Source organism: Lates calcarifer, linkage group LG3 (genome assembly GCF_001640805.2).
Source record: "Lates calcarifer isolate ASB-BC8 linkage group LG3, TLL_Latcal_v3, whole genome shotgun sequence".
NCBI classification, from domain to species: domain Eukaryota; kingdom Metazoa; phylum Chordata; class Actinopteri; family Centropomidae; genus Lates; species Lates calcarifer.
This window is the reverse complement of record NC_066835.1, coordinates 4927189-4942374: the sequence shown is the minus strand read 5'-3', so window position 1 is coordinate 4942374 and position 15186 is coordinate 4927189. Positions and strand designations below refer to the sequence as shown.

General features: G+C 39.9%; 1 protein-coding gene across 1 annotated transcript; it reads right to left on the bottom strand.

Moving 5' to 3' along the window:
• Window positions 1-322: 322 nt before the first annotated feature.
• On the bottom strand, window positions 323-13352 carry kpna6 (karyopherin alpha 6 (importin alpha 7)). Its single transcript, XM_018701356.2, is given in 15 exon segments — window positions 323-5475; window positions 6496-6680; window positions 7170-7297; window positions 8011-8136; window positions 8301-8379; window positions 8474-8637; window positions 9076-9138; window positions 9140-9176; window positions 9301-9389; window positions 9509-9640; window positions 9986-10080; window positions 10186-10285; window positions 10475-10567; window positions 10708-10841; window positions 13214-13352. Coding segments are annotated over 15 exon segments (1617 nt in total). The 5' UTR covers window positions 13218-13352; the 3' UTR covers window positions 323-5287.
• Between the last annotated feature and the right edge of the window lie 1834 nt (window positions 13353-15186).

The following is a 15186-nucleotide window of genomic DNA, read 5'->3' as shown; positions in this document are numbered from 1 at the left end:
GAACAAAACTGAATCAACAAAATTCCCAGGAATAGTATGATTAAAATATTTTGGCTATATAATTGCTAATTGTTATATATTAAGAAATATTACCCTTAAAATGCGAGAGCAGGCAATTCTCTTTTTATGTTGGTGTATATGTTTTTTGTTGTTCTCTCTTTAAAAGCCAAATCTGCTTGTATATTATATTTCCATCTCCACTGAGTGAGGATGTTTTCACTTTGCAGTAAAGACACTGACCTGGCTCGTAAGCTAAATGCCATATATACTTTACACAAAAATCACAAACAGCATGCCTGTAGTGAAAGAAGAAACGAGAGCATTAAAGGGTTGCAACATAACTTTATTTGTTTTGTACAGTATTTCCACTGAACAATTTTAAATTCAATATATTTTCTTTACATTTTTTAATATTGTTGCTGTTTCCTGTATGTATTTTTTTCATGTTCATGTTTGTGTGTCATGTTCAGCTGAAGTGTATAAGTTTCTCGTCACTCATTCATACCGTCGGTAAAGTCAAGTCAAGTCACAGTTTAAGATGGGTAATTTTGAGCAAATGAAAAAATCATAAACAAGAAAAGAGAAAATAAATACATGTAAAAGAAATGAGAGGACCAGAGCAGAGGATACATCAGGACTGGTCAGTGATGGCATATGAAAAGTATTTTACAAACATGTAGCATTGTAAACATTTGTAGCGTAGACAACATTACTTGACCAAGCCAAGCATGGCTTTAGATTTTGATATAGACATGAACAGCTTCTAGGACGGAAGACAAGTCAGATTTGAGATATTTAGTGATGTCTGTTCAATCCCCTATAGATAACAAGGTTCCTGATCATGCAGCCTGACTAGGACAAACTTTTACTCTAAACACAATTATCCAAAAATATAGCCCAGAAAATCCTGATCAAGAAAAAGATCAAGAAAAGCAGAAAAGGCATGTAACCTCACCTCCTATTTTATTTTTTTTCCTGTGACATATTCTATTGAGAGTTTTTCTCCACTTCTCAGAAGTGATTAGAATTGCATCTGAATCCCTGTCAATGTATCAGAACATACATATAGTTTAACTTATAATACTTTTTAATGTAAATCACTGCACAATTTCTGAATCCCAGATTTTATCTTAGAAAAAAATGTCAAGTAGTTGCCTCTTTTAGCTCCCAGTGGAAGGAGTGTCACCTGTGAGAGCAGTTTGTAGGTGGATCTATGCCTCCGGGGTGCCTGATTGTTTTTGGACAATATTTATTGCAGTCCTCTGGATTATTTTTGCAGATTTTCTACCTCCCTAAACAGTACTTGAACTTGAGAGAAAAGAAAACCGATAAAAGAGGGACTGAGTTCATGCAGCTTCTAATGAAAAGAAGCAAGTTTTAAATGGCCTGAAGCAATCTCTCAGTCATAGTGACTGGGTCAATACAAGCCAATTACATAAACTACTGAAAACAAAACAAATAATTCAAACCAGCTTTCAGGATGACAAAGCTTTGGTAAACTAAGTTTGACAACAAGGTTAGTACCTGCAATTGTCTGCTGTGATAGTCGCTTCCGTTTCCACAATTTGCATCATGTGCCACATTTAAGTCTTAAATATTTCTGTCAGCGCAGAGTTTCTTTTTGCACAAAGAGGGACTGGCTGCATGCTGCGACCTCAAGAAAATGCTTAATATTATACTCTGATACTACTGTATCCACCACATGAAATCAATTCATTGATTTCACAAATGTTTGCAGCTTAGCTATGCACAGTGAAAACCATTAGAAGACTGTAAGAGTGGGGACCATCACACCAACGGACAACAAGTCGCTGGAAAGACCAGTTTTTATGCAGTTAATCAAGTCCTTCCCCCTCAGACTATTACACTTTCTTAATTCCTTATTTAGGTGCCCACAGTAAAGAATGCCACTTTTCCAAAGAAACAATGGCTAATAATGTAACTTTAAAGATAAGGAAAATAGAGCAGCAATGTTTTGCACAAAATGTGTGCACATTCAAGTAAATAAAAGATATAAAGGAAAAAAAATCTATAAGTCAAAGACAGATACATAAGAACCTCCAGTCTTTGTTGGTCGGGTTGGCACTTTTGTGAATAGGAGTGCATTTTCATTTGTCAGAAATATAATATATAATATTTTTCCTGGTTGATGCACTGTTTTTTTTAAACATTGCAATTCTGGCATTATTTGAAGGCCAAGCACAGAATTGGCCATGAAATCGAAGACTTCAGTTATAAATGCTGCTCTACACAACTGTCATGTAGAGGTAAGTTCTTGATGCTCAATTATACATGATTTGACCTCTTATGTCTACTGGGAGCACACAATGTTCTGTGGAGAACATTTTAACTCATGAAGCAAGAACATATAGCCTCTTTTATGTGTTCCTCTGTCAACAAATGCTTAAATATTGTGGTAATAGCAGCATCTTACACCATGATATTCAGCAATAGCACAGAAATTTGAAGCCTAATGTAAAAATGCAAAACTGAAACCAAATGGAAAAGATCAGTCTGTGCATCCAAAAAGATTCTCTACCAAATAAAAGGAGCAAGTTCTGGTCAAAAAGGTTTGTTCTTGATTGTACACTATATTCAACAGTCTGACATGTTCATATTTTGGTTGAGAGAACCATGTTTCCGTACACAGCTCCATGATTAATTGTTAAGTTTGCTTCTGTCATCCACAGAACAGGGGCTCCCAGACTCTGATGGGGACATAGTCATAGAGTCAATCAACCTCTTCCTCACACAGTGCCTGTCAGTCAAACATCACACGACCACAGTTCTGCTCCATCCACAAAGCCTGAACGCTGATCTGAGATCAGTGTCTGTCAAAAGCAGCACTGATCTGAGGTCAGGGTTTACAGGACTAATTTAAACCATCATGAGTCATGTGGCTAGAAACAATAAAAAAAGTTTCCATAAGGCCTGTGTGTGCACCAAATCCCTTCTGAATTCAAGAGACTTCTTTTCATTGTCTCAATTAAAACCAAAAACTAAATTAAAATAGAACCAAGGGAAAAAAAATTATAAATAAAGAAAATATACTAAGTGCTATGAAACAAAAAACAGCCAAAATGCCATTTTTCACACTTTGGAGAAAAGCTTAACTTCAAAATAAAATAAAAGAATAACTACTTTCTTCACTCCAAAGACTATGGAAACTGTTTTACTTGCTACTAGCCACTCATCTGTGTGAGGTGTGTGTACAGTGTCTGCTGGTGTTGTATGCAAGTGTACATGAAGTGTGCGCAAATATATATATATATATATTTATAATGCAAATACATCAAAATTCAAATATATACTTATACTTGAATTTTTGTTGCAGTTAGGCTTGTCACTTATCTGAGATATATCCCCAGCCAAACTCTAGTTGTTGTTGTTGTTGTTGTTATTACACCCATTAGGGGACAAAGAAGCAGCGTAGACTGTCCTAGCCAGGCAGAGGATAGGCTATTTACATCAATACTTATACATATCACAATGGACCCATGCAAAATCATTATCAGCTGTCATTCCTATTCCTCAAAAATATAGTGATATAGAATGCCTTAGGTTATATATCAACTCTACCGCTATACACAACACCACCACCGTCACTACACTATCACTGTTAACACCACCAAACCAATTAGTTTTGGCCCAGTTCCTGCTTTTTAACTGCAAGTGCTGTTAACAAGGAACGCTGAGCAGTGTACAGCAATGTCTCACAGTGTTTGTTCACACTGTTCTCTAGCTCTCTGTGCCAACTGTCTGTGTTTGGCCAGGGATACTCAGTAACTGTAGGCAGGGTAATATAACACCATGCAAAAACCCTACCACATACAACTGGGGAGGAGGGGGGGGGGCACAGGGCCAAGCAAACGAGCAGCAACCCGTTTACACTGGGCTTCAATGGAGTCAGAAAATCTAAACTAAAAACACGTCAACACATGAAATTTCCATGACGTGTCTGTCACTCACTTTAAACACACTACGATCCCATGAATTGATTTAAATATAAAAATAAGTTTGGTTTGCTGCTGTTGCTGCTGGCTCTTCCCCCTAACATCCCCAGCTACGCCTTGTTTATTTAATAGTTAGATCACTTCATAATTCAAATGTATTGTTATTAATAACACAGCACACAACGAACATTGGATCTCTAACTATACCACCCTCGAAACTTTGAATTTTTTTTTTTAGATCTTTTGAACATATCATCTAAAAAAAAAAAAAAAAAAAAAAAAAACAATCCCATTTCCAATATCCCATTCAGAGCCCTTCCTAAGGTTAGATCATTTACTTTCTATATCTTTACACTTCTTCGCACCTCAACCCTCCCCCCAAAATGTATCCCACACCAAAATGTTGATAAATGGGGGCAAAAAACAAAACAAAACAAAACAAAAAACCCCACACTTCTTAGCTTGGGCATCAGACTCAGGGCAGTAGAGAGCCCTTGATTTTGGGTGGACATTTGTGTCTCTGAACCCCCATACCCATCAGCAGATATGCAGAGAGCCCTAAGCCTAATCATGAGACAGTCTCTTGGTAGCAAACCGTGTGCTTTCTATTAAAGAAAAGGGGAAAAAAAATCACAAGCACTAAAAAGGAGCAGATAAATAAAGGTTAGAGAAAAATAACTAATCATAAAACTAAAAAGGGATAATGTTACAAGGACTTTTTGAATTGCACTAAGTCAAACTGACATCAATAGCTGGGCATGTTTCACCTCATGCACCCCAGTCTGTAGACTTGAGGATGCACGGGTAGTCCTGAAAATAGGAATGTCCCATTGGAAAAAAAAAAAAAAAGAAAGTGTATATAAAGATATTAACCAACAAGCCACCGTTACTGCCAATGAGAGAATCTATGAGCTATCAAATGGCAGGAGGATGTCTGTGTGTGCGTTTTAAGCCAGGGCAGACTCACACTTTGGGCTATGAGGCGATCACTTCCTCTTCTAAGTGTGGAGTATGTGTGGTGCGCTTCCTTATCGGTCAGGAAACATGAGTCTACCCTGCAAGAAGTCAGTCCACGGCTTGAGGAGTATGAAGAGAAGGGGGGGGGGGGTTAGGCTGGCGAGCGGGACAGTTTTAGTTTTCCTTGAAGGGACGGGGTGGTGTGTGTGTGTGTGTGTGTGTGTGAGTGGTGATAGCAGAGGTGGGTGGGGGTGGGGGGATAGTGGCAGATAAGGGAAGAGGGCTTGGAGGTATGACTCAGGTATCTATGGGCCCTCCATGAGATAGAGAGGTATGAGGGGGTAAATGGTGTGTTTCAGAGGAGAGGGGGTGATGATTTATAGCTGGAAGCCCTCCATGGGGGCCTCTTGCTGGGGGAAAAGAAACTGCTGGTTGGCCTGGTCCACCTGGGGGGCTAGACTGTTGTCCTCGTCCTCCACCCCGAAGTAGTGCTCAATGAGGTCAAAGGCCTTCTGGTAGATCTCCTGGTTGTCGTGGCTCTGAAGGAACTCAATCTTGTCCAAACCTGAGAAAATCACAAAACGTTAAATCAATGCATGTTTGCAAAGTTATCAGCAACAAAAACTGACTGGTGTTAATCAAAAACTCAAACTCTGTTACTGTCTATATCCAGTAAGATGTGATTTTGTAGATGGCATTTCTTGAACAAAAACACCTTAAGTATCATTCTTGGCAGTGCTCATATTCTTTTTTTATGTAAAACAAAATAAAAAAGTAACCTTTGATAATGAAAATGTATTATATTTTTCGTCTGCATCTGTTGCATCACATTGTAATCTCTAGCTCCTGATTACTAAAACCGTTTCACTTCACCATCCAAAAATATGCCTTGTTCAAAAGCTGATGTAGCTGCTTGACCTAATGCTCAGCCGTTAATAAGAAGTATCTGGTGTTGAGTAACATTCTGGCTGTCAATAATGTTACCCAATTTTATGCATTCTTAAAAGAAGCACATGTTTGCACTGACATAATCTACAATGCACTAAGGATTTGACAAAAAGTGGCAACAAAACAGCTGAGACAAGCTACAAAAGCATGCAGGGTAGCCCACTGGCATTTGTAAAAAGGTAGGCTAACATTATCAGCTGCTGTGGGTGTGGATATCTTTTGTGTTGCTGGCGGAAAGTACAGAAGTAATGTCGGCAGTCAACCATCTTAATGTTTACAACAGAAATATCCCTGCATTACCAGACATTTTAGCTTCCCCTATCAAGCAAAACCCAGACAATGAACATTATTGTTACAAATCAAGCTTATGTATCAGTCGCTGCTTTGCAGGTTGCTTGGGTAATGATAAAAGAGAGCAGTTCCGTTCGAACAGCCCGAGTTTGGAAATTATAACTGCGGAAAATCTGTCTTTTTATTGCAGAGCAGAGGAACACTCATATAGTGTGTGTGAACGAGTAGACAATGCTCTAACGTCATGAGAGACATAAAAATAAAATAGTGTATGTTCACAGCATATATGGCTATATCATATGAATTTTCTGTGTACATGTGTTTGTATGAGTTTCCTGTACAGTACCATAGGCTTCTTCGATGAGGCTGCAGTAAGGGTTGACCCCGGTGCCGTTGTTCTCCTGCTTGGCCTCCTGCTCCCCCAGTCTCAGGATGTTCTCCAGCCCGTTGAGAGCTACCTGAACGATCTTAGAGTCCATCACTGTCAGCAGATCACACAATGGCTTAATGCAGCCCAGGTTCACCAGATACCTATACACCAAGAGACACACAAACAACACAGGTGTTGAAGACTGTAATGGTAGAACAATGAATTTTCAGGTTTTCTAGATGTTTAATGATGTTTCAATGTCATGACTTGATTTACAATACAGTATTCTTCTTTGGAAATGATTGTACTGCAAATATTTTTTTCTTTAAGTTATCTAATTACTTTGTTTAATTTAAGCTAATAATTCTTCTCAGTTCATTCACATTAAAGCCTGTTTTTTCAGCACCATGGCAGCTCCTTATGCATACCATTGGCCTATTTCTCCACTTTTTAATCGCCTAATTTCACAAACAGGATCTTAATTTCTAATCTAAAGTCTTTATTTAAACTCAACTTACTAGGACATTGAGTTGATCCACAGATCTGGTACTGACATGATTAACTTACTATCTCAACCAAGTCAATTTTGTTTTTAGCTGAGGGGAGACTGTAACTGTAGTACACAGTAGTTTATTTACTCTAAGTCTGACCTGATCTGTTCTGGTGTTCCTCCAGAGGTGGCGTTAGTGATGGCCCAGGCTGCCTCTTTCCTGGTCCTAAACTCGGCTTTCTGTAGAATGTCGATCAGCACTGGGAAGATGTTTGCATCGATTACGGTCTGTGGGGCAGAACAAGATACTAAGTGAGGAGCATGTATCACAAAGCACTGTTTCCACGTTTTTACCAGAATGAGCTTCCCAGAAGCAAACCTTAGGAGGACCTGTGAAGGCCATGATAATGGACCTATCAATCTCTACATACTGTGTCTGTCTAAAGAAGAAAATCTAAAATCAAACATGATCTACGTGTCTTTATAGATACATATTTAGAATATAACAGAATAACAAAACTGACTGAAGTGGATCCATGTCGTTTAATCCAATCTGTTTTCCTTTACTAAAATCACATACATTAATGAACCAGTTGACAAAATATTACAGTATTATGTGTTTTTCACCTAACCGTAACTGAAACTACTGGCCAATTTGACTGCTGTGTTTACAAACATTACCAATGTAAACAACTCTTAATAATTCAAATATAGCTGTTTGCTGCTAGCCCCTGTACTAAAATGGTTTTAATTACGGACTGAGCCTATTAAAAAGAAAATTACAAAACAATGTAGTAACTAAAAGTAGCTTTTTATCCTGCCATGGCTGGGGAAGATTACTGGATGAAAATGTCAGACAGTGGAATACCACATATATAAATAATTAGGTTATTGACGATAGTGTATTACAGTCCACGTTATCCATACATAACATTATATCAGAGCTATCACTTCTGGTAAATTTGAGTTTTCTGCAGGTAAGATTGGTGTGTATGTGTCACCTGTATCTGTGCTCGGTTTCCTGCTGTGATGTTTGAGATGGTCCAGCATGCCTCTTTGCGAATCGACTCTTTAGCACTGCTGAGAAGGTGCAGCAGACAGGGCAGGGCCGAGCAGTTCAACACCACCTGTACACAGCAACGCAGAGCGTAAAAACCTCATAAGCAGTCTCTAAAAACGGCTTCACCGTGTGTTCAATAGTTTTTTATCTCAGTAAGCTGTGGGCCTGTTCTCTACAACAGACACTGGTAGACAGGCATGAAACAAACAAACGTTTAATGTTTAATCTTACCTGTGTTTGGATATCATCTCCTGTGACAATGTTTCCTACAGCTCTCAAAGCAGGGGAGGCCACCTTATAGTCAGTGTGCCTGCAGAAAGGGAGGGTTAATAGAGAGAGAATGTTTAGTATTTACAGGTCACATTTACTGGGACAAAGATAACAGAGAGCATAGCTGGACTTACATGAGTAGCTCTACAAGGCGCCTGCAGACACCAGAGTCAATGACAGCCTGGATCTTGTCATTGGGGCCATCAGAGAGGTAGGACAGGGCCCAGCAGGCGTCTGCCAGCAAGTCTGGGTCACTGCTAAATAAAAGCCTGGACAGTACTGGCAGACAGGGTGACACCTAGATATCATAGACATAAGCACTTATTAATGATAAGAAACAACATGAACTCAACAGTACCTGTGAATCATACAGAAACCGACTGGATGTGTGACATCAGTAAATAGCAGAAAATGCAACAGCATATTCAGCTTTTCTAAACTATTTCAAAAGAGTGTAGGTGTCTGAACTGCTTTTTCATTAAGGAAACCAAGTTTAAAAAAAGAAAGCCTATAAAGTTACAATACTCCTCCCGCACTGCATGTGACTTTCGATCTCCAGTGGAAACACTGTCACAATGGCTCAGTCAAACTTGATAAACAAACAGATTTATGTCTTGTATGGTTTACTGATGTTAACTGTCAACTTCAGTTGTAGATCCAGGTTTTGAGTTTTGAGTTAACTCATTACAAACTGTCACAATATTTTTGGTGTTTACGTCATAAGGTGAAGTAGTACCTTCTCAAAAGCAGGTGGAGGGTTCTTTCCTCTGCAGAGATTAGACAGGGCCCAGACTGCATTTCCTAGTCATGGTCAATCTAGTGGATTTGGTCAGAAGCCTGAAATGACAGATAAATGCAAAGCTTGGTACATGAGACCATATCCGAAATATATTGGCGGTAGGAAAGCTGACAGCTGGAATAAGTAACGTCTCTAAACAGGCAAAGAAAAGAATGAACTTACATTAATAGTGGTGGAAGGATGTTGCAGTTTAGCACATAGTCTCTGCATACTGCACTATCCCCTGCAATATTACCTAAGGCCCACACAGCCTAAAGAAAAAAAACATACAAAAAGTTTGGACAGTGGATACATGAGTATGGAACAATGTAAGAGAAAACAGAAAAGACACAATAAACCATAATATACTGCCAGTCACACTGTGTGTTACCTGTTCTTGGACGTCCTCAAAGTCTGAGTTAAGTAGTTCTATGAAGATTGGCACTGCTCCAGCCTCGATCACTGTCTTTGTCTGTATGGATGTGCCTGATGCTATATTGGTCAGTGCCCACGCAGCTTCAAACTGCAATAGCACAAAGTGGGACTTATAACATTTTTTAACTATGGAGGCTTATCATGATTTATGAAATAAAGAGAAACCTTAGCATCAAAAGACGACAACAAATAATCATTCACATTTCAATCATTATTTAAGATAAGCACTTACACTTGGCTTCCAGAGTGCTAAAATTAAAATGATAATCTAGGTGCCTGTTTAATGCAGAGCAACTGCACTGCTTTGACTTGCTTTCCATCAGATAAAGTATATGGTGGCCTACAATACATAACATCTATTCAATTTAGTATAAACACATCCCATTCATAGAAGGTGTTCTGACTGTGCAAGCAAGTGTTTTTACAAACTGACCTGTAGTGTGCAGTTGACACTCTTCTTCAGGAATTCCACAAACCTCTCCACTACTCCAGGTGTGTTTATAACTTCATCAATTGGTGGGTTGGGCTCTGAAAGAATCAAAAAACTGGATCTAAGAATTTTGGTTTGGTCTGTGGCGTTCTCATGGTTGTTACCATGGTGATATAGAGCCACTGTTAGAGCACAGTAAGTACCTTTGGAAAGTAGTTTTCTGAACTTTTGTGTTGTGGCGAGCTGAAGCTCCGGGTCCTCTGAGAAAAGCATCTCAACCATGTCTCTGGTAATGACTCCTTCCTGCAACAACACACGCAGAGGCATGCTAAACACTCAGCACAGACACACTACTCTGAAGAGGCTAGAAAACAATAAATGACATAACTGAGGTGCAATGTAAAATAAACCTCCAGTGGGGTCCTGTGTGGGCTTCTCTTTGTTTAGGCTGTGAGAGTCTGTGAGAGTGGTATTAGAACAATCGATACTCACTGTTACTGGAGAGCTGAGGTAGGAGTCCACCAGTGGACTCTCAAACATGGCTTCCTCTTCATTGAGAATGTCCACGTTCCTCCTCTTGAAAAGCTGAGATTACAAAATTGTCAGAGCCCACAAAGACATGGTCAAGCCAGACTATTTACATGTACATTCACTGCATACTGATCTAATCTCAAACAGGGAGATAAAGGATCAGATGAGGGGGATGGACGGGGTTGGTGTAATACCTGTTGTTCTCGTTTCTGTTTCCTGAGTTGGATGCCCTCCTCCTCTCTCCTGCGCCTCATCTCCTCTGGGTTCAGTGCTTTGTTCTTGTAGCGGTTCATCCTGTAGTTATCCTTGGCCGGACTGGCTGACGGCTCTGATGGGCCACAGACACAGGTAAATGTGATTAAGACACTAGTAGTACACTGTGCAGAATTTGATTAATCTAAGAGTAAGTTAATGAGAATACCATGTGTAAGGAGGAGTAAGTAATCATATGGGAAACAAGGTTTGTTTCCTCTGACATCTCTAATAATAGGTCATGATGATGAAACATGTACACAGGTCTATCTATAAAGAGGACTTGTATAAACAGGCTCATAGAAACTAGACAACACAGCCTAAAAATACACACACACGTGCAAACACACACGCTAAACTATTCATCAACCAGTCAGCTGGTGGGCAGAACAAACGTATTTATTCAGTAGAGTTAAATCGCAGAGTTGGCATAAACTGGTGCCCACACAGGACAAACTGCCCATTCTCAGCATTTGTGCAGTCATGCCACCAGAACAGGGCACTGGGCAGATCCCTTAGTCACCCAGGGGGGCTACAGGGGAGGGAAAGAGAGGTGGCAACAACATTTAAAAACCTGCCACCAGTGCATAATGGTGCCAACCTTCTATGCCAAGAGCCCCCAATTGTAACAGTGGGGGTTTCCAAGGTTAAATATTGGAACAAGTGGTGCAAAATTGAGGTCATTTTATGGCTTGAGGGCATTAGCACAACCAGCTTCATAAAAAGCTTATGCATGTGTGTAATGTGTCCAGATGGTAAAGCCACAGGGCGTGGACAGCACATGGGCACAGGTTGCAGCTGGATGCTCTTGTTTCTGTACTGTGTTAGGTAGATTAGCTGATGTATGTGAACTGCACTGCTGTTTGGGCTGGATGGCACAGAAATAGCCCTGCTGAGAACACATGTCTGCACTGGCATTTCAGAGGATACCCTACCTATACCGACGCGTCTCTAGAGGAAAGAGAGCATAATGGTGGGAGGTGTTAAGGAGTTTGTTGAGTCACATCAGGAAAAAAAATCCTTCTTATATCCTCCTAGTTTTATTTGCTGAGGTTGGCCGCTAGAATGGGTGTGGAACAGAAACCCTCTACTATAGAGTGGTAACAGAAATCTCAAAAGCAGAGTCTGTGTTAAGAAGCCTGCTCTGGTGACAGGTCAAGCACCAAAAGTGGTTTAACTCAAAGGCACTTTCCCAATATTAAAAACTAATGGAGCCTGAAAGAGGGAGGAACAGGACTCCTGTTACAAACATAAAACATAATGACCAGAGCTTTGCAGTCTAACTTGACTTCTACATATACTTCTATTTGACATGAAGCAAAATGTTTTTTTTTTTGTATAAGTGTGTGTGTGTGTGTGTGTGTGTTTAGAAATGCAATTTAGCACTAGTGTTACTGTTGGTTACACATGTTGAGTGGGGAAAAACATAATCCCATGCGGGAATAGTCTGGAAAACACAAGCACTCCTGCGGTCACATGTACACGCTGGCTTACGAGTGAGCTGTCAGATATATCAGTATTATTACTCACTGATGTTAGCAAGCTGTCACTGGTGCTTCATGTTTTCATTTCATGTGGAATTTACTAGCTCGGTGGTTTCTACTTTGTTGTCAAACTAAACAAAACAAGGATAATAGTGAATTTAATATAGATCAATTAAAGCTATTTTGTGATTCTACGTCTTAACAGAACAAGGCTCAATGACAGAGCTAACACAGTAAAGCTAATGTTAGCTCTAGCCGCTGTGTGCACACAAATCTGAGCCTAATAACAATCACTATTGAATTGTGTCACGTTATAGGTGATGACTTAAAACTGATTCTCAGTCGTTGTAAGTTTCTTAAGCCTCTTAAAATCAAAGAAACAGATACACAACGTGTAAAATCTCCACTAGACAGCACTACCGTAGCATCCTGCTAACATTACCACTATCAACAATTGTGTTGTAAAGAAACACGGGAGTCAGAGTGATGGGCGAAATGTAACGTTGAAGTTGTCGAAAAGCAAACCCTATATCTTAACATTACTCTTAACGACCTTAAATCTAAGCTAAACATGTGTCTCCCCACCTATCTAAGAATAGATGGTACAGCGCCGTGCTAACGTTATTAGCAGTAGCCAAGTTTCCCCAAGTTGGCTAACAAATGGTACTGGTTGTTTTCCCGGCTGAAATTAAGGTAATCCACCTTGTAAAACATTTGATAACGGATGAAAAATTGTCTTTAACTGCTTGGTGGCAGTTTAATATACAGAGTGAATGAACTAGCGTAAAATCGCAACTCATGTTGCGCTAATTTGTAGCAACGAGCTACCTAGCTACCCAATGAGTTAGCTAACTACCTAAACAACAGTGAGAGGATGATGATTTCATAATCCCTATCGACGACACAGCTCAATCTTTTAACATCTTAAGGTATATCTGTGCTCTCGAGTTGCCGAACAGCTTACCCATCGTATCCTACGTAGTTTGAGTTTATCAAGTCGTGAAGATATGAGTCAATTTTAAATCCTTTCCCTCTTCTAGCTTTCCAGAATTTGCTCCTGTAAGCAATATGTCTGTCGGAGACGGAAACGTCAAAAATATATCGGCGACTTCCTGCCACCAGAGGACGCACCAGCCTCACAAAACACTTCTCTCACATTAAATGCCTTCACTTCAGGATATAATCTATCCCCCATACAATACAAATGATATAGCCTGTATATAATAATAATAATAATAATAATAATAATAATAATAATAATAATAATGAGTTAAAGACTGGATTTATTTGATTCTCAGATGGATACTCTGGTCAAAATTGCAAAGCTCAATTATTTAAGTACAATACTAGTTATTATAGGAGTGCAAGGACATATGATTTTATATTACAGTGTTCTTCCAAAGTCATTGTCTCTCACCACTCACCGCTCTCTCCAGTCTGCATACCCTCTGGCATGGTCCAGTTATCTCTCTGTCTTGGATCTGCATTTCTCCCACTGGTTTTGAAATGCTGTGTGTGTGAACAGCCAAGGATCCCCAGTGTTTTTCTCAAATTGAATGTGACAGAGTAATACAGGTGAGGGGCATCTGTGGTCAATTTGCTGGGAGCAGGTAGTGGTAAATTACTGCACTATATTGCGACACAGCATTGTCCTCTGACATGGACCCCCAAGGGGGCCTGGGGAGATACACCAGAAAAAAAACTTTAGGGGGCAATGTTGTACAAATAAAATGGAAGTAATGGGGCATTCGCTGCTGTCAGGCTGGCTCTTTCCCCCTGATTAGAGAGAGCGTGGGAGGTCAAGTCAACTGTAGCACAACTGAAAAACTTTCCCATGATTACAATTTCTTAGCAGACAAGAATAAATATTGTTCATAGATCCATGCCCTGACAGAGTAGCCACAGGCTCTGGATTGAGCTTCACTCAGCCGAGCCACAAGGGCTGAGAATTCACAGCCTTTAGCAGGTGTGCTGGTGCAGAGATGAATCAGAAGACAGTACTTGCTGGATAGTAGTTCTCCACTATCAAATAACACAAACACACAGCACCAATTTGTGCTACAGAGGCAGCATTCAAATGCTCTCAGATCCAGTCTGCAGGGCTGTAGCTGGAATTCATCGTGTCTGGTTTCACAGGGTCTCCTTTGTGAGTTCTTTACCTTTCTCATTTCTAGGCCTGCTGAAGCACATCATGCAGCAGCCTACACTTTGCAGAGCAGCAAAAGGCTATCCATTAGTCAATGCCACAGAGTAAAGACTGGCTCTGTAATGGAATCATAAGAGCAAAGCAAGGCTTATATCTGAGGGGGTTTTAAACTGAAGTACACATGGACTGGTTGCTTCTAGCTGGAGTCTCCCACTCACTATCAGCTATCAGTGCCAATATAATAAACCCAGTAAGCAATCAGTGCCCTGTTTTTCCATCCAGGCTCAAACCACAGCAAATTAAAGTGAAAAAGGATCCAAATTAAGAAACAGGAAGACCTCTCCTGTTGACCTCATTAGTGGCCATTGCCCATCCAGGCTGAGTCAGCAATATTGAGAAACTGTACAGCATTTTCAACAAGCAAATTAACAATGCTGCTGCAGCATGATGAGCGCAATAATTAAATGTTGATTAAGTGCAATTTCATCAAAATTAGTTTTTTAGTTGAGTCTGTAAAGAAGATACAGCATGTTAATTGGATTTCATCTACAGAGTCTCTTTTGGTGACCAGATATCGAAGCAGTTCAAAGAACCCTATCTATAGATCTGTACATTTCTATATACTGAATACCGTTTTTGACTGTAGATAATTTTCAGTTGTTTGGAAATTGTACTTTATCCAGCTAAGAGGGCTTCATAGGGAACTGTCCGCCCTGCTTCTCATCATGTCCCCAGCAGTCTACCCATGATAAAACATCAAGTAGGATTCAACTCTCAGCAGGTAGATACCA